This window comes from Melanerpes formicivorus, unplaced genomic scaffold (genome assembly GCF_026170545.1).
Source record: "Melanerpes formicivorus ecotype bairdi unplaced genomic scaffold, bMelFor1.0.p_v2 SCAF_9, whole genome shotgun sequence".
Lineage (NCBI taxonomy): Eukaryota > Metazoa > Chordata > Aves > Piciformes > Picidae > Melanerpes > Melanerpes formicivorus.
The window spans coordinates 26,246,158-26,273,032 of NW_027142361.1; the positions used below are offsets into that span (position 1 = coordinate 26,246,158).

Genomic DNA, 26,875 nt, shown 5'->3' on the forward strand with positions numbered 1-26,875 from the left:
TCAGCTGGGCTGCTGGTTTCACCTCTGACTCTAGCTTGTCGCCCCCAGACTCTTGTCTGAGAGGACTATTTTCAGCCCCTTCCCCCTTCGAAACTAGTTTAAAACCCTGTCGATGAGACCTGCCAATTCCCTACCCAGGATCTTTTTACCTTTGGGGGCAGTCCGTTCTCATATACAGTGATCTTTCCCCTTCTCTGGGAGAGATGTACTCCATCTGTTGCCAGCTGGCCTGGTGCAGTAGAAAGTTTCCCAATATCAAAAAAACCAAAATTCTTTTGACTGCACCAGCCTCTAAGCCACTTGTTAACTATAGCTGCTGGCCTGTTCCTTACTGTATTCCCTCCTGCAGTTAAGGGTATTGATGAAAAAATTATTGGTGCCCCTGACCCCTCAACCAGGTCTCCCAGGGCCCTGAAGTCATCTTTGATAGCCCTGGGAGTTCTGGTTGCAACATCATCATTCCCTAACTGCATAACTAGTAAAGGGTAGTAGTCAGAGGGCTGCACCAGTCTAGGCAGCCTACTGGTAACATCATTAACTTGGGCTCCTGATAGACAACAGAGTTCCCTATGAGATGGGTCAGGCCAACATATAGGGCCCTCCATTCCCCTCAGAAGGGAATCACCAATAACAATTACCCTCCTCTTTTGATTTGAGGGAACAGGTCCTGATGCCAGTGGAAGGCTGTTTAACCTTAGGCTGCTTTGCCTTAGTCTGTTTAACCTTAGGCTGCTTAGCCTTAGGGAGAACCCCAGATGGTGTGTCCTCCGGCATCAGGACCACCTCACCCTCGATCTCCAGTGCTCCATATCTGTTTTCCAAGAGCAGCGGGGAAGGTGAGGGGAGGCAAGGAGGTTTAACTTTGCGTCTTTTGAGAGGAACCTGCGTCCATTCCCCTCTGCTTTTTGAATAACCAGCCTCTGCTGGGGGAGCCTGCAGAGCCTGCTTACTCCGATTCAACTCTTTCCTCTTCTGATTCACCTCTTTCCTCCTTTGGTCCATCTCCTTCCTCCTCTGATTCATCTCTTTCCTACATTTCCTTACATTTCTAAGGTTAGCAAACTTATCCTTCAGTCTGGCCACCATATTAAGCAGATAGTCAACCTGTTCACACCTTATACAAGAGTTGCCCCCACTACCCTGCATCTCAAGTGCAAGGCTCCAGCATTCTCTACAGCCAGATACCTGGACAGCTACGTGCTTCTGTTCTACCTCAGTCTGGGTCGACACTGATTTTTTTAGGGAGATTTTGCTGCGAGTTACAACCATGGCTGTCCCTGGCCACAGCACCTACTGCCAATTTAAAAAAAAAAAAAAAAAAAAAAAAAAGAGACGGCGCGTGAGAGCGCTGGCGATTCCCGCAGCCCGAAAAGGAGAGCAGCGGCTGGTCCCCGGTGGTTGCTGGTCTTGGTGCTGTCCCGAGGGAGCTGCCCGACGAAGAGAGCCCGCTCGAGCCGCAGCAGAGCCTTTTAAATTCAGCCGCTCCCGCCACTGGGATCACGAGTCTGACCACGTGAAAGAGCGGCTGCTCCTTCCCCGCGGCAAAACTCGGCAGCGATGGCGATTCCCACCGCCCGAAAAGGAGAGCAACGGCTGGTCCCCGGCGGTTGCTGGTCTTGGTGCTGTCCCGAGGGAGCTGCCCGACGAAGAGAGCCCGCTCGAGCCGCAGCAGAGCCTTTTAAATTCAGCCGCTCCCGCCGCTGGGATCACGAGTCTGACCACGTGAAAGGGCGGCTGCTCCTTCCCCGCGGCAAAACTCGGCAGCGATGGCGATTCCCGCAGCCTGAAAAGGAGAGCAGCGGCTGGTCCCCGGCGGTTGCTGGTCTTGGTGCTGTCCCGAGGGAGCTGCCCGACGAAGTGATGCTCCTGCCCTGCTCGCTGCAGCAACCACAATAATGGGTGTCAGCACTATCTTTTTTTGCTGGCCAGAGGAAGTTTCTCAAGATCATGTATGGTATGCTGTTAGGAAGCTGCTTTTTAAGCAGTCCCTGTTTGCTGTCTCATACTGAAGATTTGATTTCTGTGTCTCGTGGTAGTATCTCTGCCATACAGAACTGGCAGAAACAACACCATGGTTGTGAATCTGAACTGTCATCTGGCTGCTGCTTAGATAAAAATGCTTCACTATTGTCCTATTGTGGTCTGGAAGACCACTTGTGAACAAAGCAAGGATAACTCAGAGTTGTAAAGGATAAGAATATAAGCAGTATGCTTTCATTGTAGATACATTATTCAAGATGTTGTCCCTTAGTAGGGAAGACACCCGATTGAAATTGCAGCTATAGAAGATGGAGAGGGAAGATGAAAATCTGAGCATCCTAGACTGTGTGTGGCACACAGTTTAACTCTGTGTGCAGAGATCCCTTCTGTTAGGAGTTGAGAGTCTTCATGATCCCAAGAGATGGCTTCCCAAGAGCCTCATCTGCCTGAAGCTGGATCACTTTTTTTGTATGTTCTTCAATGTCTGAGTGAGGGCTGAGCTTACACAGCACAAGTGGACTACCTCTGGGAACATAAGACATCAATTGTTCTAACTCGGTCACACCAGAAGATTCAGGAGTTATTTGGGGAAGGGGCATGACAGACAGGCAGTGACTGCATAAACTGTTTCCTTTAGAGACCCAGCCTGATAGGTCTTGTGGTGCTAACCAGACCTTTTATGCCTGGCTCACTGCTCTTGTATGTACTCTGCATGTTGAGCTTGGTGGTATTGAAAAACAAAGACTGGGTTGCAATTTACACCGGGTTGCAATTGTATGCTGCAGTTGGGGGGAGTGTGAAGAGTTGCCCCTAGGAATGGTGCTGCAGTTCCTTTTCAGGATTTCTTGGAGTGATTCCTTTTCGTATTTTGCCGTTTAAAAAGTTGTTCAGATAAAACTTCTGTTCAATCACTGGAGCATTTTGGCCCTTTAAGTCCCACTTTAGAATTCTGCAGTAATCTACTGTCAGGTTGCCTGCTTTAAGACCTGAAGTACCTGGCAGCTGTTTCACTCCTGACTGCAACCCTGCTTTCAGTTCTCAGAGTATCACAGTATAACTAAGGTTGGAAATGACCTTGAGGATCATCAAGTCCAACCTATCAACACAGACCCCATGACTAAACCATGGCACCAAGTGCCACGTCCAATCCCCTCTTGAACACCTCCAGGGATGGTGACTCAACCACCTCCCTTGGCAGCCCGTTCCAATGACGAATGACTCGCTTGGTGAAGAACTTTCTCCTCACCTCGAGTCTAAAGCTCCCCTGGCACAGCTTGAGACTGTGTCCCCTTGTTCTGGTGCTGGTTGCTTGGGAGAAGAGACCAACCCCTTCCTGGCTACAACCACCTTTCAGGTAGTTGTAGAGGGCAATGAGGTCACCCCTGAGCCTCCTCTTCTCCAGGCTAAACAATCCCAGCTCCCTCAGCCTCTCCTCATACAGCTTGTGTTCAAGGCCTCTCTCCAGCCTTGTTGCCCTTCTCTGGACACGTTCAAGTGTTTCGATGTCCTTCTTAAACTGAGGGGCCCAGAACTGGACACAGTACTCAAGGTGTGGCCTAACCAATGCAGAGTACAGGGGCACAATGACTTCCCTGCTGCTGCTGGCCACACTATTCCTAATGCAGGCCAGGATGCCATTGACCCTCTTGGCCACCTGGGCACCCTGCTGGCTCATATTCAGGTGGCTGTCGATCAGCACCCCCAGGTCCCTCTCTGTTTGGGAGCTCTCCAGCTACTCTGACCCCAGCCTGTAGCTCTGCATGGGATTGCCGTGGCCAAAGTGCAGCCCCCGGCACTTGGACTTGTTAAATGCCATTCCACTGGATTCTGCCCATCTGTCCAGCCTGTCGAGGTCCCTCTGCAGAGCCTTTCTACCCTCTGACTAACATCTGCTCCAAACTAGGTGTCATCTGCAAACTTGCTGATGACTGACTCTACCCCCTCATCCAGATCATCAACGAAGATGTTAAAGAGGACGGGGCCCAGCACTGATCCCTGGGGGACGCCACTGGTGACTGGCTGCCAGCTGGATGTGGCACCATTCACCACCACTCTCTGGGCTCGTCCCTCCAGCCAGTTCCTAACCCAGCACAAAGTGTAGTGGTCCAAGCCACGAGCTGACAGCCTAGCCAGCAGTTTGCTGTGGGGGTCGGTGTCAAAGGCCTTGCTGAAGTCCAGGTAGACCACATCCACAGGCCTCCCCACATCCACCAGGCGGGTCACCTGATCATAGAAGGAGATCAGGTTGGAGAGGCAGGACCTGCCCTTCCTAAATCCACGTTGGCTGTACCTGAGCCCTTGGCCATCCTTCAGGTGCGCAGTTATTGCCGCCAGGATAATCTGCTCCATCACTTTCCCTGGCACTGAGGTCAGGCTGACCGGCCTGTAGGTTCCAGGTTCCTCCATCTGACCTTTCTTGTGGATGGGGACCACATTGGCCAGTTTCCAGTCATCTGGGACCTCTCCAGTGAGCCAGGAGTGGAGGAAAATGATGGAGAGCGGCTTGGCCAGCTCATCTGCCAGCTCTCTCAGCACCCTAGGATGGATCCCATCTGGTCCCATGGACTTGTGAGTGTCCAAGTGGCTCAGCAGGTCCCGAACTAATTCCTCATGGATTACCGGGGCACTACACTGCTCCCTGACCCCATCGCCCAGCTCAGGAGGCCACTCGTCCTGAACTCCTGCCTTGCTGTTAAAAATTGAGGCAAAGAAGGTGTTCAGGACCTCAGCCTTTTCCTCGTCTTCAGTCACCGTGTTCCCCTCCAGGTCCAATAAGGAGTGGAGGTTCTTCTTGCCCTTCTTTTTATTGTTAATATATTTATAATAATGGTTTTTATCATCTTTGACAGAGGTGGCCAGCTTCAGTTCCAGCTGGGCCTTTGCCTCCCTAATTTTATTCCTACATAATCTAACAGGTTCCTTGAACATACCTCGAGAAGCCTTCCCCTCCTTCCAAAGGTGATACAGCCTCTTCTTCCCCCTTAAATCCTCCAGGAGCTGCTTGCTCATCCAGGTCAGTCACCTTCCCCGCCGGCTCGCCTTTCGGCACGCCTGTGCCTTCAAGAGCTCCTGTTTGAAGTAGGTCCAACCCTCCTGGACCCCTTGGTTCATGAGGGCTGGTACCCAGGGGACTTTACAAATAAGTTTCTTAAACAGGCTGAAGTTCGCCCTCTGGAAGTCCAGGGTGAAGGTTCTGTTGGTAGTCCTCCCTATCTCCCTGCATATTGAAAACTTCACTATCTCGTGGTCACTGCGCCCTAGGCAGCCTCCCACGATCACGTCTCCCACCAGCCCTTCCCTATTGGAGAACAGCAGGTCAAGCAGAGCCTGTCCCCTGGTAGGCTCGCTTAACAGCTGTGTCAGGAAGCAGTCCTCCATTTGCTCCAGGAATCTTCTGGACTGCCTCCTCTCTGCTGAATTAAGTTCCCAGCAGATATCTGGGAGGTTGAAGTTGCTGACAAGGACAAGATCTGATGATCTTGAGACGGCCTCCAGTTGCTTGTAGAACACTTCATCAGCCTCCTCATCCTGGTTGGGTGGTCTGTAACAGATTCCAACCAGGATGTCAGACTTGTTAGGCTGCCCTCTGATTTTAACCCACAGGCTCTCAACTCCCTCATCTTCCACCTGAAGTTGTGTGGCAGAGAGTGACTCCCTAATATACAGAGCCACCCCTCCTCCTCTTCTCCCTTGCCTGTCTCTCCTAAGGAGCCTGTAACCCCCCAGTGTAGCACTCCAATCGTGGGTGTTGTCCCACCAAGTTTCTGAGATGGCGACTACATCATAGTCGCCCTGATGGATTAGGACCTCCAACTCCTCTTGCTTATTGCCCAGGCTGCGTGCATTGGTGTACATGCATCGCAGCTGGGTTCCTGACTTCTCATTTGACCCTACCTTGTGCCCTACTCTTTCCTCTGCAGAGGGACCGATTGCCTCACCCACCCCCTTCAGACCTAGTTTAAAGCCCTCCTAATGAGCCCTGCCAACTCCAGTGCCAGGACTCTCTTACCCCTTCTAGATAAATGCACCCCATCAGGACCCAGCAGGTCAGGTGCGGTGAAAGTTGTCCCAAGGTCAAAGAACCCAAAGTTCTGCCTCTGGCGCCATCCCCTGAGCCAATTGTTGATGGTGTGGGTTCTCCCATTCCTCTCAGTGTACACCCCTGCCACTGAGGGAACTGAGCAGAACACCACTTGAGCTCCTGCCCCATCAATCAATTGTCCAAGGGCCCTGAACTCCTTAATCGCCCTGGTGCCCTTCTTGTCAATCTCATCACTCCCAGCCTGTATTACCAGCAGAGGGTAATAGTCAATGGGCTGGATTAATTTAGGGAGTCTCCTTGCAATGTCCCTAACCCGCGCCCCGGGTAGGGAGCAGACCTCCCTGTGGGATGGGTCGGGACGACATATGGGTCCCTCAGTACCCCCCAGGAGAGAGTCCCCAACAACTATAACCCTTCTCCTTTTCTTTGTGGAGCTGGTCGTTATAGCTGGTGGGGACTGCTTGGCCTTAGGCTCCCCTCTGGATGCCTGCTCCTCAGCCTCAGCCCTCTCATCCCCACTGCCCTCAGCCTGCAGGGCCTCATAGTTATTATGCAAGGGCAGCAGAGGAGGAGGAGAGGGTCGGGGTGGATTTCTCTTGCCACCCCTGGCAGGGACCTGTATCCATCCCTCTTCATTTCCAGGGACCCTTCCCTCTGCAGGGGAGATCTGCAGAGCCTTCTCCCACAAATCTAACTCCCTTTCACTTTCCCTTATTGTCCTTAGCCTAGATACCTCCTCCTTCAGCTCGGCCACTTCGTCCTTCAGCTCTGCCACCAGGCTGAGGAGAAAATTCACCTGGTCACACCTGACACAGGTGTCCTCTCCCTCCTCTTGTATTCCAAGTGCCAGGCTGAAGCACTCTCTGCAGCTGGCAGCCTGGACTCCAGCATGCTGGTAAAACAGCTCTGTCTGGGTAGATGCTGCTTTTCTACCCTTCATCCGAGTGACAACCATGGTGGAACGTTTGAGTGAAAAGAAAAAAAAGAAAAAAAATTTTTTTTTTTTTTTTTTTTTGCAACCAGCCGATAGGCTAGCTAATGAACCAAAATGGCACCGCGCGCACAGCCCGGGTGGTATTTAAAACTGCCGCGGCTGATGTCAGGCTCCCGTTCCCGTGCAGGCTCGCGAGAGCACGATCCTGCCGGCTCCCCCCTACCAGGAGTCCTCCCGACCCGTGAAACCCCAAAAGGAAGGCAAAAAAACACCGAGAGAAACTCACAGTTCAAGCGGAGCGGTCCCGAATGAGCGGTCCCGATCAGCTAGTGAACCAAAATGGACTCACTTGGGCTTAAGCAAATGAGCCACGGCTACTGGATGATGTCCCCCATCTGACTCTTGGTGAGCCAGGAGGGAGTTCTCATGAGTACTTTTTTCCCCCACCTGTTCTCCTAAGTATGTTGATTTTTTTTTTTTTTTTTTTCTTTCCTCTTTCAATACTCAGTTTCTGAAGTGCTTTAGAAATTATCCAGCAGGTATTAAGCTTCTGAGAAACAGTCAGCAGAGACTGCCTTGAGACTTGAACCAAAATACCTATAACCCACCTCAAATGGCATGTTAGACTTTATTGGACATGTTTTATTTCCTAATGCAGGTACCTTATCGAATCTAAATAGACAAATTCATGCATGCATGGGTTTCAATATATAGGTCAATGGTGTTTGTTGTGTGCAAAAATCATTAGAACTAGGTTAGGGGTGTCTAAGGTAGTAAGTGAAATGGGGCAGAGTTTGCCTTCTGTGTTTCATACCGGCCCGACCATGTTGTGATTACTCAGCACTTAATCTTCAGCTGTTGCTGATGAGAAAGGCAGTGAAGGCAAGGAAGTAAATAAATTATGCTGTACTTAACACTGTGACTAACGGTGCAATTAGCTTCCCTTTCTCTACAGTCAGGCCAGATGCCTCAGGCTAAGGGCCATTTGCAATAACCCTGTACAAATACTGAGATGTCCTGAACACAGAACATACACCTGGTGGGATTATTAGTCTTAGAGAACTGGCATCAGTTCTGTGTCAAAATGGTGCTAAACAGGTCCCCTCTGACCCACCATGGGACTAGGGCAGCTGGCTGAGGCTTGTGCAAGCTCTGGCCAGGTTCCAGGCTGGTGAGGTAGATGCAGCTCAGAGCTCAACAGTTGATTTAATGTCAGGCTGGTGTAGAAAAGCAACCACAAAAATAGTTTGCTTTAAGGGAAGATCGTGTCATGCCTAAGAGCTGTGCAATTTTCTGTGTTCTTATCTCAACAGGAGTACTGTTATTCCTACATTGTGGGTGTGGGACTGGAGAGCAAAGAAGCTGAGGCCTGGTATCTCAAAAAATACTGAGGCATCTTAGTCTTACTGCTTTAAATGGGAGGTGAGGGATCAGGTATCATAGTATCAGTCAGGGTTGGAAGGGACCACAAGGATCATCTAGTTCCAACCCCCCTGCCATGGGCAGGGACACCCCACACTAGATCAGGCTGGCCAGAGTCTCATCCAGCCTGCTCTTAAACACCTCCAGAGATGGGGCCTCAACCACCTCCCTGGACAACCCATTCCAGGGTTTCACCACTCTCATGGTGAAGAACCTCCTCCTCACATCCAGCCTGAATCTCCCCACCTCCAGCTTCATTCCATTCCCCCTAGTCCTATCACTACCTGAGATCCTGAGAAGTCCCTCCCCAGCCTTCTTGTAGGCCCCCTTCAGATACTGGAAGGCCACAATTAGGTCACCTCGGAGCCTTCTCTTCTGCAGACTGAACAGCCCCAACTCCTTCAGTCTGTCCTCATAGGAGAGGTGCTCCAGCCCTCTGATCATCCTCATGGCCCTTCTCTGGACCCGTTCCAGCATGTCCATATCCCTCTTGTAATAGGGGCTCCAGAACTGGACACAGTACTCCAGGTGGGGTCTCACCAGAGCTGAGTAGAGGGGGAGGATCATCTCCCTTGACCTGCTGACCATATTTCTCCTGATGCAGTCCAGGATCTGATTGGCTTTGCGGGCTGCAAGTGCACATTGAGAGCTCATGTTGAGCTTTTTGTCCACCAGCACCCCCAAGTCTCTCTCCTCAGGGCTGCTTTCCAGCCAGTCCCTGCCCAGCCTGTATTTGTGCCTGGGATTGCCTTGACCCAGATGCAGGACCCTGCACTTGCTCTTGTTGAACCTCATGAGGTTGGCTTGTGCCCACCTCTCCAGCCTGTCAAGGTCCCTCTGGATGGCCTCCCTTCCCTCCAGCGTGTCTGCTGCACCACACAGCTTGGTGTCATCAGCAAACTTGCTGAGGGTGCACTCAATGCCACTGTCCATGTCACCCACAAAGATGTTGAACAAGACAGGTCCCAGGACTGATCCCTGAGGGACTCCGCTTGTCACTGGCCTCCACTGGGACATGGAGCCATTGACAGCCACTCCTTGGGTGCGGCCATCAAGCCAGTTCCTTATCCATTTAGTGGTCCACCCATCAAACCCATGTGTCACCAGTTTGGAGACCAGGATGTGGTGCGGGACAGTGTCGAAGGCTTTGCTCAGGTCCAGGTAAACGATGGCAGTTGCTCACCCCTCATCTATTAATTTTGTCACCTGCTTATAGAAGGCAACCAGGCTGGTCAGGCAGGATTTGCCCTTGGCAAAGCCATTGTGACCGTTTGAGGCTGTCCCCTTAAGAAAGGGAATATTGTGGTCGGATGTTTGTAAATGAAAGATGGATCTAAACTAATTTCATTGGTAGATTGGGAGGAAGCACCGTCTGAACTGGGAGTACAGCAGAGTATCCTGGACATTTCTGCACTTTTCTAGTCAGTCTTGCTTTTCCCCCTTTGCAGCTCACAGCGTTCTGGGCTTTCGGCCTTGAAACTGATAAACTGATAAACTGCAAGGCCTGTATTAACTGCTTTCCAATTAACACATAACTGCTTTTAAATTTTTTCTCTTTTCTCTCTTTCTAACCCTCTCTGGGGAAAGGGGGGGAGAAGGGGGAGCAGAGTTGGGGAACCCCCTCAGCAGAGGGGGGAACTCTCATTTCTGTGCTACTTTGTTGTATATTTCTGTATATATTGTAAATACTGTAAATTCTGTATATATTTCCCTGCATTTCCCTGCTTTGTAAATATACAGCACCCACTGCTTTGCTAATTCAGCTGTGAGGTTTTTGGTTTTCTCTCCTTTCCGGGGGGAGGACAAGGCACGGCCTTTCCCTTCCAACCCTACGACAGCCATGCTGACTGTTCCCAATCACCTCTTCACTATTCTTCTGAGCCAGTAGTGCCTCCAGGAGGATCTGCTCCATGATCTTTCTGGGCACAGAGGTGAGACTGACTGGCCTGTAGTTCCCTGCTTCCTCCTTCTTACCCTTTTTGAAAATGGGGGTGATGTTTCCCCTTTTCCAGCCTGTGGGGACTTCCCTAGACTGCCGTGACTTTTGAAATATAATAGAGAGGGGTTTAGCAACCTCCTCTGCCAGTTCTCTCAGTACCTGTGGGTGTCACCCGTCGGGTCCCATGGACTTGAACACTTTCAGGTTCTTCAGGTGGCCACGAACGTGATCTTCACTTATAATGGGCAGTTCTTCCTCCCTGTCCCTGGCATTGTCTTCCATAACATCAGGAGTGTAGCTAGAGGCCCTTGCAGTGAAGACTGAGGTAAAGAAGTTATTAAGTATACCTCAGCCTTTTCCTCATCACTTGTGACCATGTCACCAGTTTCCTTTCTGAGTGGGCCCACACCTTCCCTAGTCGTCTTCTTCCCATTAATATACCTGTAGAAGTTCTTAGTGTTCCCTTTAATCTCCCTGGCTAGATTAAATTCAAACTCTGCTTTGGCTTTCCTAACCAGGACTCTTGCTGCTCGGGCAGCTTCCTTATATACCCCCTGTTCTACCTGTCCTTCTCTCCACTTCCTGTAGAGTTTCCTTTTAAGTAATAGTGTGTCCAGTAGCTCCTTGCCCATCCAGGCAGGCCTCCTAGCATTCTTACCTGCTTTTCTCTTTGTTGGTATACAGAGCTCCTGGACACAGAGGAGGTGGTCCTTGAGTACTGACCAGCTGTCCTGGGTCCCTCTTCCCTCCAGGGCTTTGTCCCACGACACTTTGGCTAGCAGATCCCTGAAGCGATCAAAATCTGCACGCCTAAAGTCTAGGGTCGTGAGCTTGGAATACTTCCTCCTGATTGCCCTGAGGATATTAAATTCAATTGCTTCATGGTCACTGCAGCCAAGGCTGTCTCTGAGCCTCACATTGCTTACCAGCCCTTCCCCGTTGGTTAGATCAAGATCCAGCATAGCACCATTTCTTGTTGGTTCCTCTACCATTTGGAGGAGGAAGCTGTCTTCTATGCAGTCCAGGAACATCCTGAATTGCTGGTGCCTTGCTGTGTTGTCCCTCCAGCAGATGTCCGGGTGGTTGAAATCTCCCATGAGGACCAGGGCTTGTGACCTGGAAGCCGCTTCTATTTGCCTGTGGAGGGCCTCATCTGCTTGGATCTGCTGGTCAGGTGGCCTGTAGGAGACCCCCACAGTAATATCTCCTTCCCCTGTCCTGCCTTTAATTTTAACTCATACGCTCTCAACTAGCTCATCATCCCTCCCCAGGTGGAGCTCCACTGATTCCAACTGGTTATTGACATAGAGGGCAACACCTCCTCCTCTCCTTCCCTGCCTATCCTTCCTAAAGAGTTTATACCCATCTATAAACCCCATTCCAGTCATGGGATTCATCCCACCAAGTTTCAGTAACAGCCACTATGTTGTGGCATCCCAGCAGCACAGTGGCCCTTAACTCATCCTGTTTGTTGCCCAAGCTGCGCGCATTCGCATAGAAGCACTTCAGCTGGGCTGGCCCTGTCCTCCTCTTGTGTCAGTTCCCCTTGGTTTCCGCACAATGTCCTGGTGGATCATTCGTGGCTTTCCTCAGGGCAGCAAGTTGAGAGCCCTTACCAGCTCTCCTTCTCTCTACTGCTGGTGAGCTGCCCCTCTGTTTGTCACCGGCCAGCAGGAGACTATTAACCCCTTCCCCCTTCAAATCTAGTTTAAAGCCCTATCAATGAGCCCTGCCAATTCCTGCCCCAGGATTCTTTTCCCCCTCTGGGACAAGTGTGTCCCATAAGTTGTTTTCAGCTCTGGTGCCTTGAAAACCAATCCATGATTGTGGAACCCAAAGCCCTGATGATGGCACCAGCCCCTGAGCCATGAATTGACCTGTCGGCCCTTCCTCAGTGTTCCCTCATCCATTGCTGACGTTAGAGGGATAGTAGAGAACACGAGTTGAGCCCCTGATCCCTTTAGCAGTTGCCCTATGGTTCTGAAGTCTTTTTTAATTGATTGTGAGCCTCTCATTGTTACATAGTCACTGCCCACCTGAAAGACCAGAAGTGGGTAGTAGTCTGCAGGACTCACGAGTTTGGGAATTCTATCTACAATGTCTTTTACTTGGGCACCAGGGAGGCAGCTGACCTCTCTATGAAATGGGTCTGGTCTGCATATTGGGCCCTCTGTTCCCCTCAGTAGGGAGTCTCCTATGACGATGACCCTACGAGGTTTCTTTTCTGGGTAAGTTTTGATGGCTGGCCTGAGGCAACCTGTCATTGGTGCAGCTTCTGACCTTCTTGAGTCCTCGACCTTACCAATGACCTGTTCCTCCTGCAGAGCCTCATACTTGTTCTTTAATTGCACTGTAGTCAGTGTGCTGCTCAAAGTAGCAGACTTCCTTCGTTTGCATTTCTTCCATCGGGCAGAGACCTGTTCCCATTGGCCCTGCTCATGTGGGTTACTACAGGGAGGTTGAGAGTCTTGCTGCTGGGAAGGTATCAAACTCCCTGTTCCACTAAATGTTACCCCCTGTTCTGGTTTCGAAGAGGTTACATTATGGGAATCGTCAATTTTCTGCTCGCCATCTCTTCTAGCTCTTAGCCTTTCCACCTCTTTTAGTTTGACCACCATGCTCATCAGATCACTGACCTGCTCACACCTGACACAGGAGTTGTTCCTTCCATCCTCCATATAGAGTGCCAGGTTCCAGCACTCACTGCAGCCACGTACCTGAACATCTGCATGCTTGTGAGTGGTCTCTGTGTTAGCCTTTGCTCTAGTAGTGACCATCTTGCAGTAACCACCCTCTCCCCCCCCCTTTTTTTTTTTTTTTTTTTTTTTCCCTGTCAGTAAGAAGGCTGAGCTGCGCTCCTCAAGCTGCCTCCTCTTTTCAGCCGCGCTGGGTTCTGTTTGGTTTGTGCGTGGTTTCCGTGGCAACCCCTCCCCCAGCTACATCACTGCCCTCAGGTACGTAGGCAACCTGAGCCCCCTGCCCCTCCTCCCCTTTTCAGGAAGTCACGAGCCACCAGCCCCTTACCGCCTGAAAAGCAAGGGAAGCAAAGCCAAAAGCAAACACTCAGAGCTGCGCTCCTCAAGCTGCCTCCTCTCTTCAGCCACACGCTGGGTTCTGCTGGGTATTGCTACAGATCGAAGGCTGGTGAAATGCCAGAGATTAGAGAGCTGGTGGCTGGCCAGGGATTTAATTCTGCTCTCAAATCCCAAGCGAACGCTCCTTCCCTGTAGGCTGAAGATTCAGGGGTGTTTGAAAATGCGCCACCTGGATCCTTAAAGTTCTGAGGGTTGCTGGTTTTGTCCATGTAAGAAGAAAGCTGGTAACTGGCTGGTGGCACAGTTTCAGCCCAATGCAGAACTGTGTGAAGAAACAATTCTCAGGCTGAGTGCTTTGTTTTTTCAGGTGATAAAGGAGGTAGTAGTGCAGTGGAGTGGCCAGAATGGTCCTTGCACTGCTTTGACACATAGAAACTAAACTGGAGCTTACTTATTTGTGTGCTGTCTAAATATCTGTAGCTCAGACTAAGAAATGGGATACTGAAGAACCATGCTGGTAGAAGGGGAATGATCTCTCAGGAGCTGAGGAATGACCTGTGGTAGTAAAGATGAGAAAGAGGATCAGAGCCAATGGCTGTTCACATCCATTGGCTCTTACATCCATCAGGATATTAGTGTGTTCTTCACTGAGTCATGAAAATTACTTCTAGAAGAGTAAAAACAAGTTCTTGAAATCTGCTTTTGCTTAGCTATCTGTCATGTAAAAGGAAATTGAAAGGATGAGATCCCAGATGAAGCGTGGCTTTTAAATTGCATACATGACATGAAATGGAGTACATGTGTCCCAGAGGAGGGGAAAGGTCACAGTATACAAGAATGGCCTGTGCCCCAAAGGTAAAAAGATCCTGGGAAGGGAATTGGCAGGTCTCATCGACAGGGCTTTAAACTAGTTTCAAAGGGGGAAGGGGCTGAAAATAGTCCCCTCAGGCAAGAGTCGGGGAGCGATAAGTTAGAGTCAGAGGTGAAACCAGCAGACCAGCTGCAGTGCATGTACACTAATGCACGAAGCATGGGTAACAAACAAGAGGAGCTGGAAGCCTTGTTGCAGCAGGAAAGTTATGATGTAGTTGCCATCACAGAGATGTGGTGGGATGACTCACATGACTGGAGCGCTGCAATTGATGGCTACAGGCTCTTCAGGAGAGACAGGCAAGGAAGAAGGGGTGGAGGGGTGGCCCTGTACATCAGGGAGGCACTAGATGCCACTGAGATGGAGATTAGGGACGATCGGGTTGAGTGCTTGTGGGTGGGAATTAGAGGGAAGACCGGCAGGGCAGACATCCTGGTTGGAGTCTGTTATAGACCACCTAACCAGGAAGAAGATGTTGATGAAGCATTCTATAGGCAGCTTAAGGCTGTCTCAGGATCACCTGACCTTGTTCTCATGGGCGACTTCAACCGGCCTGACATCTGCTGGGATCTCAACACAGCAAAGAGGAGACAGTCTAGGAGGTTCTTAGAGTGCATGGAGGACAGCTTCTTATCCCAGGTGCTGCGAGAGCCTACCAGGGGTAAGGCTATGCTTGACCTCCTCTTCACCAACAGGGAAGGGCTGGTGGGTGATGTGGTGGTCGGAGGGTGTTTAGGGGCCAGTGACCACGAGACAATTGAATTTTCGCTATTCGGTCAAGCTAAGAGGGGCAGCAAGAAGACCTCCACCCTGGACTTCCGGAGGGCAGACTTCAGGTTACTCAAGGAACTAACTCAGAGGGATAAAGCCCTTAAAAACAAAGGGTTGCAGGAGAGCTGGACCTGCTTCAAGGAAGAACTGTTGAAGGCGCAGGAACAGGCTGTGCCAATGTGCCGCAAGATGAGCCGCCGGGGCAGACGGCCAGCCTGGATGGTTAATGAACTTTTAATAGAACTAAGGGGAAAAAAAGAGGGTGTATCATCTTTGGAAGAAAAGTGAGGCAACCCACGGAATGTTTAAGGATGTTGCCAAATCATGTAGGAAGAAAATTAGGGAGGCAAAAGCACATTTGGAGCTTAGACTGGCCTCTGCTGTGAAGGACAACAAAAAGTCTTTCTATAAATAAATTAATAGCAAGAGGAAGGGCAAGGGCAACCTCCACTCCTTGGTGGACACGGAGGGAAATGATGTATCAAAGGATGAGGAAAAGGCAGAGATACTTAACACCTTCTTTGCCTCAATTTTTACTAGAAGGGCAGAACGTCTTCCAGACAGCTGGCCTGCAGAGCTGGCAGAAGGAGCCAGGGAGCAGCATAGTTTCCCTGTGTTCCATGAGTAGACAGTTGGAGCTCTCCTCAGCTGCTTGGATCCCCACAGGTCCATGGGACCAGATGGTTGCTGAGAAAGCTGGCAGATGAGCTGGCCAAGCCACTCTCCATCATTTTTTAGCAGTCCTGGCTATCTGGAGAGGTCCCAGAAGACTGGAAGCTGGCCAACGTGGTGCCCATCCACAAGAAGGGCCGGATGGATGGGCCAGGGAATTATAGGCCTGTCAGCCTGACCTCAGTGCCAGGCAAGATCATGGAACAGGTCATCCTGAGTGAAATCACACAGCACTTACAGGATGTTCAAGGGATCAGGCCTAGCCAGCATGGATTTAGGAAGGGCAGGTCCTGCCTGACCAACCTGATCTCCTTCTATGATCAGATGACCCGCCTGGTGGATGTGGGGAGGCCTGTGGATGTAGTCTACCTGGACTTCAGCAAGGCCTTTGACACTGTCCCCCATAGCAAACTTCTGGCCAAGCTATCAGCCCATGGCTTGGACAGGAGCACACTGCATTGGGTTAGGAACTGGCTGGAGGGCCGAGCCCAGAGAGTGGTGGTGAATGGTGCCACATCCAGCTCGGGGCCAGTCACTAGTGGAGTGCCCCAGGGATCAGTGCTGGGCCCCATGCTCTTTAACATCTTTATTGATGATGTGGATGAGGGCATTGAGTCCACCATCAGTAAATTTGCACACGACACCAAGGTGGGGCAGGAGTTGATCTACTGGAGGCTAGAGAGGCTCTGCAGAGGGACCTCGACAGGCTGGATCGGTGGTGTGGCCGGTTGACGTTGCCCCCTTAAGAAAAGGGAATATGGTGGACGGAAGTTGGTAAACGGAAGGAATAGTCTAAACTAATTTCATTGGTGAAGTGGGAGGAAGCACCTTCTGAACTGGGAGTGAACTGGACATTTCCACGACTTTTCTGTCAGTCTTGCTTCTGCCTTTCCACGGTGCAGCAGCTCTGCAGCTCTGTCTCTGTGCTGGGCTTTCTGCCAAGGCCTCGGCCTTGAAAACAAGATACCAGGCCTGTATATTAACTCCTTTCCAATTAACACAAACTGCTTCTACCATTTTTTTTCCTCTCTTTTCTTTCTCTTTCTATCCCATTCTGGGGAAAGGGGGGGAGAGAGGGGAGAGCGGAGGTGGGGGACCCCTCTGCCTTGAGGGGGGTCACTTTCATTTCTGTGTTACTCTGTTGTATATCTTTGTATATATTGTAGATACTGTATATTTGTAAATATTCCCCTGCAAACCCTGCATTGCTTTGTAAATATAGCTCCACTGCTTTGCTAATTCAGCTTGTGAGGTTTTTTTTCCTTTCCCTTCAATTTTTTTTTTCCCTTTTACTTCACAGGGGGGAGGGAAGAGGCTTCTTGGCCTTATCCTTTCCAGACCCACCACAGGTGGGCAGAATCCAACGGCATGAGATTGAACACATCCAAGTGCCGGGTTCTGCACATCGGCCACAACAACCCCATGCAGAGCTACAGGCTGGGGTCAGAGTGGCTGGAGAGCAGCCAGGTCGAGAGGGACCTGGGGGTACTGGTCGATGGCAGGCTGAACATGAGCCTGCAGTGTGCCCAGGCAGCCAAGAGGGCCAATGGCATCCTGGCCTGCATCAGGAACAGTGTGGCCAGCAGGAGCAGGGAGGTCATTCTGCCCCTGTACACTGCACTGGTTAGGCCGCACCTCGAATATTGTGTCCAGTTCTGTGCCCCTCAGTTTAGGAAGGATGTTGACTTGCTGGAACGGGTCCAGAGAAGGGCAACAAAGTTGGTGAGGGGTTTGGAACACAATCCCTATGAGGAGAGGCTGAGGGAGCTGGGGTTGCTTAGTCTGGGGAGAAGGAGACTCAGGGGTGACCTTATCACTCTCTACAACTACCTGAAGGGAGGTTGTAAACAGGTGGATGATGGTCTCTTCTCCCAGGCACCCAGTACCAAAACAAGAGGACACAGTCTCAGGCTGCGCCAGGGGAGGTTTAGGTTGGATGTTAGGAAGAAGTTCTATACAGAAAGAGTGATTGCGCTATGGAATGGGTTGCCTGGGGAGGTGGTGGAGTCGCCATCATTGGAGGTTTTCAGGAGGAGACTTGATGGGGTGCTTGGTGCCATGGGTTAGTTGTTTAGGTGGGTTGGATTGGTTGATGGGTTGGATGCGATGACCTTGAAGGTCTCTTCCATCCTGGTTTATTATTATTAAAACCTAATCTTGTTTCAGACAGTGGCAGGATCGGATGGGTAAAATGGATGCCTTGATCTCTCAGGCTAAGCAGTAGAGAGGGTGATTTTATTTTTATTATTTATTTATTTTCCTCTTTTCTGGCTTTTCCCTGTGCAGGGCAACTGGGAGGAGGCAACTGTGTGTGGCTGTGACATGGACAGTGCACAAATCCACAGGTAAACATCCTTAGCAATATGGGCATGTGCAATCCCACGGATCTGTTTCTGTCACTCACACAGGTGCAGCCTTCCTAGGAAATGAGAATTTCAGGTTCTTTTTTTTTTTTTTACAGTCAGAGCTTGCATTAGGTTGGAAAGGAACATCAAAGGTCTTCTTGTCCAATTCACCTGCAGGCAGCAGGGACACCTCAGTTATGACACACAACTCAGATACACGAGGGATAGAATACCCCTTGGGCTTTACTTAATCAGCCCAGAAGGAAACTTCAAAGTATCCACCTCTGAAGGCACATTCAGAGATTGCATTGGGTTGGAAGGGACCCTCAAGGATCATGTTGTCCAACCCCCCTGCAGTCAGCAGTGACACCTCCAACTACCTCAGGCTGCCCAGGGCCACATCAAGACTTATCTTGAATGTCTGCAGGGATGGAACCTCAACCACATCCCTGGGCAACCTATTCCAGTATTTCACCACTCTCATTGTGAAGAGCTTCTGCTGATGTCCGACCTAAATCTCCCCTGCTCCACTTTCAAACCATTGCCCCTCATCCTATCACTCCAAGCCCTTCTAAACAGTCCTTTGCCATCCTTCCTATAGGTCTCCTTTCTTGCAGGCCCCCTTCAGGTACTGGAAGGCTGCTATAAGATCTCCCTGGAGCCTTCTCTTCTCCAGGCTGAACAGTCCCAATTCTTTCAGCCTGTCTTCATAGGAGAGATGCTTCAGCCCTCTGATCATCTTTAATTGTTGTAATATGAATCTACTGGAAGCCTCACTCTTGTCAGTTGATTACTTTTTTGTTTGTTTGTTCTGCTTATGGGGTGGCTTTTCATCTTCAGATGTGTTTTGCAGTTATTAAGTACTATCAGCTTTGTTCTTTTCTTTTCCTGCAAATAGATTCTCCTTGAAACAGATTGTGGGGGAGGAATAGAGCTTATTCATGAGCACTCTGACCATCCTATGTGTTGCTTTTGACAGCAACACAACAGATGGCCCCACAGCTTTTGCACAACCATAAATATTTATGATGGGTAATTATATACTACCCTTTAGTAGGTTCTTGCAGGTAGCCCTGCCATATCTGTTGGTGTACTTGTCTTTAATGCCTAAGTATGAAATATGTTCTACATTTTAAATTTAAATTGTTGCATACTTGGGTAGCATCTTGAGCCTGTAAGTTAGGAAAGAGTTGGGGCTTTTTGGAAATCTCTTTTAAGGTGTTGCCATGTTCCTATGAGAAGTTCTGGGGAGCTCTCCATTTGAACAAGTTCAGCTGAGTATGTCTTGCATTGGAAGTGCTCTGCTTTGGGACATGGAGTTGGGGGTTAAAAAGGGAGAGATAAGTCCTGGAACTGCCATTCCTGGATGTAGAGCTCATCCTGGGGCTTCTGGAGAAAGTATTGGGAACTTGGGCAGAAGTCTCTGACCATTTAGAATAGAATTAACCAAGTTGGAAAAGACCTTCAAGATCATCAAGTCTAACCTATCACCCAACACCATCCAATCAACTAAACCATGGCACCAAATGCCTCATCCAGTCTCTTCTTAAACACGTCCAGTAGGTCTTGTGTGGATGTCTAGCTGTTCAAGCCATTTTTCCTGGTAAAATAACCCAGCTTTTGTTCCAGTGAGGAACAAAGAGAAGTGGAAGCTTTTGAGGTTGCTTTATTTGTGCTAAGCTCAGCTAGCAGACCACTTTGTAAGGCTACCAATCTAGCAAAAACATGCTCTCTTTTCTGGAAAGGTTACACTTTGTAAACTGCTTCGTGTCTTGCATTGTGAGAATTTAAATTATTGAACAGTCTTATCTTACTATGTGTTGTTTGTTTCCTTCCAGTGAAGCCAAAAGGCTGGAATTAGAAAGAAAACTGATGGAGTACAAGAAGTCTGATGCATACCTGTAAGCTACTTAAAAGCTTCTTTTCTTGTACTTACAAAAGACTGGTATCATGGAATGCTTTTAGAATGTTATCTTGAAGGTTTTTTTTAGTAACAATAGATTTATATTAAAGTGTTTAAATATAATGCAGGATTCAGGTCTCTTAAGTTGTTGATGAAATAACTTCAGCAATAACTTAACTACCTTACTCTAATCCTGAAATGTTGTCCTGGTCAAAACTAATGTGCAGCTTGGTTTTGTGCAGCTTTCACACAATCGGTGTCCTAGGGTTGTAGAAAATCTGAAAGTGAGGAGGTCCTATAAGATGTTTTAGGTTCTAGTTCTTGCTCCTTGGCCAGTTTCTATATTACCAATTTTAATTGGTAAAAGAGGAGACTCAAGGGTGACCTTATCACTCTCTACAACTACCTGAAGGGAGGTTGTAGACAGGCAGATGATGGTCTCTTCTCCCAGGCAGCCAGTACCAGAACAAGAGGACACAGTCTCAGGCTGCGCCAGGGGAGGTTCAGGTTGGATGTTAGGAAGAAGTTCTATACAGAAAGAGTGATTGCCCATTGGAATGGGCTGCCCAAGGAGGTGGTGGAGTCAGCGTCTGTGCTGGGTTGAGGCAGCCCCCTTCCCCACCCCTGGCAACAATAAACACTCAGACAAACGGATTGCAAAAGTGATGGAAAGTTTAAATAGAAAGCAGTGAACTTTTACAGAAAAGCAAAAGCACAGTGATAAAGAAAAATCCCAAAGCAGACCCAGAGAGATCCCATCCCCACTTGAGGGTACACCCGAGACCCCCAGGGCTCCTTCTTCCCCCTCCCACTGCTAGGCTAGTCTCAGCTGGCCAGATCTGAGACTGCCCATCCCCCCGTGGCCTTGGGCCTAGCCAGGCCCAAAGCCAGGAGACATCTCCCCCAGTTACTGGCTGACGGAGGAGGAAGAAAAGAGAGAGTGCTAGACTCCGCACTGGATCTTATAGTGGTGCAAAGGATTGTGGTAGGAAATACTACATAATTTCCTGTGTCCACCCCTCTGGGCTGGACCTCTGGACACAGGAAGTAAACATTACAGGGGGGCACCCAGCTCAAACTGTAACAGCGTCATTGGAGGTGTTCAGGAGGAGACTTGATGGGGTACTTGGTGCCATGAGTTAGCTGTTTGGGTGGGTTCAGTTGGTTGATGGGTTGGACACGATGATCTTGAAGGTCTCTTCCAACCTGGTTTGGTTTATTCTAAATATTCTAAGTGTAAATTGAATACACAGTCTGTTTTAAAAAAAATAAAAATCTTTGGGTTATAAAATGAAGGTGGAGATTAAAGAGGAGAATGTGTGAAGAGGTAGAGAAGCATCCCAGGCACTTTTTCTGTTTTACTATGATTTCTTTTAATGTAAGAGGTTTTGAACTGAAGTTTCTCTGAGAATTTTGGCAGTTTTGGGGGATTTGAGTTGCATTTTCAGTGGTGATTTAAGCAGGCAGAGTGAGACTTAAAGATGCTTCTGGGTGCCCTTGGTTCATATTTCCCCTTTGTTGGCACAAAGGCTTGCCCTGTAATCAGATAAGCAAATATGTCTGTCTGAAAATGAGTCTGTGTTTAGGGTGGGTGAGAACTGGTTTAGATGACTTTTCAGCTGGATTACTCTTGACCTAATTTGCCATGTGGCCATATAGCAGACAGCACTGGCACAAACATATCACAGTATCACTAAGGTTGGAAGAGACTTCGAGGATCATCGAGTCCAACCTATCAACACAGACCCCATGACTAGACCATGGCACCAAGTGAAAGTGACTCAACCACCTCCCTGGGCAGCCCGTTCCAATGACAAATTACTTGCTCGGTGAAGAACTTTCTCCTCACCTCGAGTCTAAAGCTCCCCTGGCGCAGCTTGAGACTGTGTCCCCTTGTTCTGGTGCTGGTTGCCTGGGAGAAGAGACCAACCCCTTCCTGGCTACAACCACCTTTCAGGTAGTTGTAGAGGGCAATGAGGTCACCCCTGAGCCTCCTCTTCTCCAGGCTAAACAATCCCAGCTCCCTCAGCCTCTCCTCATACAGCTTGTGTTCAAGGCCTCTCCCCAGCCTTGTTGCTCTTCTCTGGACACGTTCAAGTGTTTTGATGTCCTTCTTAAACTGAGGGGCCCAGAACTGGACACAGTACTCAAGGTGTGGCCTAACCAATGCAGAGTACAGGGGCACAATGACTTCCCTGCTGCTGCTGGCCACACTATTCCTAATGCAGGCCAGGATGCCATTGGCCCTCTTGGCCACCTGGGCACACTGCTGGCTCATATTCAGGTGGCTGTCAACCAGCACGCCCAGGTCCCTCTCTGTTTGGGAACTCTCCAGCTACTCTGACCCCAGCCTGTAGCTCTGCATGGAGTTGCCGTGGCCAAAGTGCAGTACCTGGCACTTAGATTTGTTGAGTGACATCCCATTGGACTCTGCCCATCTGTCCAGCCTGTCGAGGTCCCTCTGCAGAGCCTTTATGCCCTCTAACTGACTAACATCTGCTCCTAACTTGGTGTCATCTGCAAACTTGCTGATGACTGGTTCAACCCCCTCATCCAGATCATCAATGAAGATGTTAAAGAGGACGGGGCCCAGCACTGATCCCGGGGGGACAACGGGATCTGATGAGCAGAGGGCTGGAGCACCTCTCCTATGAGGACAGGATGAAGGAGTTGGGGCTGTTCAGTCTTCAGAAGAGAAGGCTCTGACGTGACCTAATTGTGGCTTTCCAGTATCTGAAGGGGGGCTACAAGGAGGCTGGGGAGGGACTTCTCAGGATATCAGGTAGTGATAGGACTAGGGGGAATGGAATGAAGCTGGAGGCGGGGAGATTCAGGCTGGATGTGAGGAGGAAGTTCTTCACCATGAGAGTGGTGATGCCCTGGAATGGGTTGTCCAGGGAGGTGGTTGAGGCCCCGTCCCTGGAGGTGTTTAAGAGCAGGCTGGATGAGGCTCTGTCCAGCCTGATCTAGTGTGGGGTGTCCCTGCCCATGGCAGGGGGGTTGGAACTAGATGGTCTTTGTGGTCCCTTCCAACCCTGATTGATAGTATGATACAGAAGGAGAATGGCTTGGGGTGAGATGCCCCTTTTGATGGCAGCATGGCTTGGGGTTGGCTTAAAGCAGTTGTGAAACTGCAGCCATAGTGTTAGGCTTTGTATGACTTTAGGAGGATGCCCTTCTAAATACAATTTCAACTTTCATTTATTGTGGTTTAAGTAACTAAAACATAAATCAGAAAAGAATTCTGCAAGAATGTTTTAATATACTTATTTTTGAAGCCCAACCCTTCTGTTTAAAGCTGCAGACATCCTGTCAGTTGTATGATGCGGCTTTGGACAGTCTGTACAAGAGGTGCATTTTGCTTTCTTTTCACACTCTTGAAATACAGTTTCTTTGTCTCCTGTAGGATGAAACTGAAATACATGAAGCTGAAAAACTACTTGAGAGAAGTAGTTTGTCGTAGGGTTGGAAGGGAAATGCCGGACCTTCTCCTCCCCCCGGAAAGTGGTGGGGAAAAAAACCAAAAACCTCACAGCTGAATTAGCAAAGCAGTGGGTGCTGTATATTTACAAAGCAGGGAAGTGCAGGGAAATATATACAGAATTTACAGTATTTACAATATATACAGAAATATACAACAAAGTAGCACAGAAATGAGAGTTCCCCCCTCTGCTGAGGGGGTTCCCCAACTCTGCCCCCCCTTCTCTCCCCATTTCCCCAGAGAGGGTTAGAAAGAGAGAAAAGAGAAAAAAATTAAAAGCAGTTATGTGTTAATTGGAAAGCGGTTAATACAGGCCTTGCAGCTTATCAGTTTCAAGGTCAAGCCTGGCCAAAAGCCCAGAAGCAGCGATCTGCAAGCCACCGAAGGAGGGGGAAGACAGACTGACCAGAAAAGTGTAGGAATGCCCAGGATACTCTGCTGCACTCCCAGTTCAGAAGGTGCTTCCTCCCACTCTTCCAATGAAATTAGTTTAGATCCGTCTTTCGTTTACAAACATCCGACCACAATATTCCCTTCCTTAAGGGGACAGCCTCAGTCAGTCACATAGTTGAACAACAGAATCAAGCTCTTCAGAGGAACCAGGCCATTTTCACGGAGTTGGACCAGCTGGAAACTCATCTGAAAACTTCAGGTTCAGCAATGATCCAGAAGATGGAAGTAACTTTCTATAAGACCTAATATGTTAGTGTTTACTGCTGCTACAGGGCTGCTAAATTGGTGCTTTCTGAGTGCATCGAAACTTCAGGTGCCAGTTAAAACTCATCATAGTGGAAGGTGTCCTTGCCCATGGCAGGGGGTTTAGAACTAGATGGTCTTTAAGGTCACTTCCAACCCAATCCCTTCTATGATTCTGTATGTTTTGGAGTGCTTAAGGTGTTTGGAGTGAACCCAAACTCTGCTGATACATGACGAAACACAGATAGTCAGCAATACTTCACAGAGCTCTTCATATGATCTACAGTCTCCTGAGTCCCTTGGATGTGAGGGAGAACTGAGATTTAAAACACAGATATGGATCATGTGCTAAAGGAATAAACCAGTGGTAGCCATGTTAAGACAAAAAGACTGAAATTGTAGTAGATTTGTAAAACTTTGTTACTAAACTGTTTTAGTAAGGATTTTATTACTGGAGTGCATCTCAGAGAAGTGGTTTCAGGACATACTTCTGGTTTTAACACTCTAAATAGCCATTGTTTTGCCTCTGCTTATTGCTCTGTTTCTGTCAGCACAGGAAGTGTGAGAGTAAATAAATTCTGAGACAAGAAGCAGTTGTTTGAACTATCTGGACTAAAGCTGAGCTCAGATAAGGTCACCTTTAGTTCTATTACTAAACAGTCCCCTAGCAATTCCTGAACAGTGTGGTAAAGGAAAAAAATGCATCCTCCCTAGCATCACTTGGGTCTTTGCTTTTGGTAAAATTTTGTGTTTACTAGGAGAGACTGAAGTTACTCACAATGAGAGTGGTGAAATACTGGAATAGGTTGCCCAGGGATGTGGTTGAGGTTCCATCCCTGCAGACATTCAAGATAAGTCTTGATGTGGCCCTGGGCAGCCTGAGGTAGTTGGAGGTGTCACTGCTGACTGCAGAGGGGTTGGACAACATGATCCTTGAGGGTCCCTTCCAACCCAATGCAATCTCTGAATGTGCCTTCAGAGTTGGATACTTTGAAGTTTCCTTCTGGGCTGATTAAGTAAAGCCCAAGGGGTATTCTATCCCTTGTGTATCTGAGTTGTGTGTCATAACTGACATGGTAGGAGTGTGGTAGTACCAAATACACCCCTGTTCTAGTTCTCACATAACTCATTTATTTAAATTTATCACAACAGGTAGAAAATGTGCCTGGTCATTAAGTTCTAAAAGGAAAAATAGAAACTCTCATGAGGACAAATCATGGAATCAGAATTGTTAGGGATGGAAGGGACCTCAAGGATCATCTAGTTCCAATCCCCCTGCCATGGGCAGGGACCCTTCACTCTAGATCAGGTTGCTCACAGCCACATCGAGCCTGGCCTTAAAAACTCTCAGGGATGAGGCTTCTACTGCCTCCCTGGGCCACCTGTTCCAGTGTCTCACCACCCTCATGGGGAAGAACTTCTTCCTAACATCCAATCTCAATCTACCTGTTTCTATTTTCTTTTCCATTCCTCCTAGTCCTATCACTCCCTGACACCCTAAAAAGTCCCTCCCCAGCTTTCTTGTAGGCCCCCTTAGTATACTGGAAGGCCACAATAAGGTCTCCTGGGACCCTTCTCCTTTCCAGACTGAACAGCCACAACTCCCTCAGTCTGTCCTCATAGGAGAGGTGCTCCAGCCCTCTGATCATCCTCGTGGCCCTTCTCTGGACACAAATGAATCTGTCCATCCAACAACTGCACTGTTGTTGTTTTGGTCTGCAGGAACAGTTTTCAGAAGTCGTCTTGACTGTGCAGTGATTTCTTCTGGGAGAGAAGTGTTTGCCTTCCAGCAAGCCCCTGCTAGAATCTTTCCCCACACTGACTAGAACTAAGCAATTGGGGATTTCAGTACCTCCAGTATGTAGTCAGTCTGCCTTGATATTTTAAAATAGTATAGGAGGGAAAAAAAGTTGTGGAAGTAAAAGAAAGGCATTTCTAGTAGTTCCATTGTGTAGAGATAAAAAGCTAAACTTGCTTAGGATCCATTTTTAAGGCTATATAATAGGAATCTTTTATCATAACTTATAGCTGAAGTGCTTCCCATTTAACTGGCTGTTTCAAAGCCTTGATTTGAGGATTTTTAAACTTAACATGTTGTCTTGCTACTCACTGCAGAGCAATCTGGGGTGTTGCAAAATGACACCAGGTTGATAATTATCTCAGGTTAAAGAAACAAGAATTGTGATGTGCTGATAATTTCAGGGAGGTAAAATCTCGGGGGAAAATGTTAATACCTGCTTTGGGAGCAGTGGCATTCTTCAGACTATTTCTGTTCCTCTGACACTCCCCTTTAACTTGCTGGAAGGCAGGAGGGAAGAAAACTAGTTGAGACATTCTGAGCCCCTGTGATGTGGTACTGACACAACACTTATGTGGCTATCTAGAACTCACTTGTGACTGGCTTTTACTTCTCTGAAATGCAGTCTGAATTAAAACAGGAGCAGTGTTCCCTGTACTGCTTTGCCTCTGTTCAGGGGCACTCACAGCTTGATCTGAGTCAGTAAAGCTTACTCTGGGATGCTCTTAGAAGGAGCTGCCTTAAAAAGCCTGTGTTCAGGGTACAGAAAACATGAATGTACAGAGAGTAATTCCCCACCCAACTAGAGCTCAGCTACTGCCTGGTAATTCTTTTCTTTTAAGCCAGTTGGGTCTGGTGACATTCAGAGAGCAGCTTTTCCTTGCTCCAGCTTAGTAACAGAGTTTAGACACTGTCCTGGATTGGGTATGTCAATTTTTGGTTTGAAATGTATATATTTTTTTAAATTCTTATTTTCCATCTTCCCT

At 48.8% G+C, this 26,875-nt stretch overlaps 1 protein-coding gene across 5 annotated transcripts in view; it reads left to right on the forward strand.

The window, feature by feature from the left end:
- Positions 1–26,875, forward strand: part of KIZ (kizuna centrosomal protein) — a 107,456-nt gene that overhangs the window by 3,804 nt on the left and 76,777 nt on the right. For 4 of the 5 annotated variants that reach the window (XR_010987898.1, XR_010987899.1, XM_068143244.1 and 1 more), the window contains 2 exons: positions 17,953–18,011; positions 19,850–19,912. Coding sequence is in view for 3 of the 5 variants with exons in the window: in XM_068143244.1 (XP_067999345.1) it covers positions 17,989–18,011; positions 19,850–19,912 (86 nt within the window). In the remaining 2 variants the exon portion in view is untranslated. Of the gene's footprint in view, positions 1–8,272; positions 8,379–17,952; positions 18,012–19,849; positions 19,913–26,875 lie in introns of those variants that run through there. The other variant, XM_068143246.1, reaches the window with a different exon arrangement.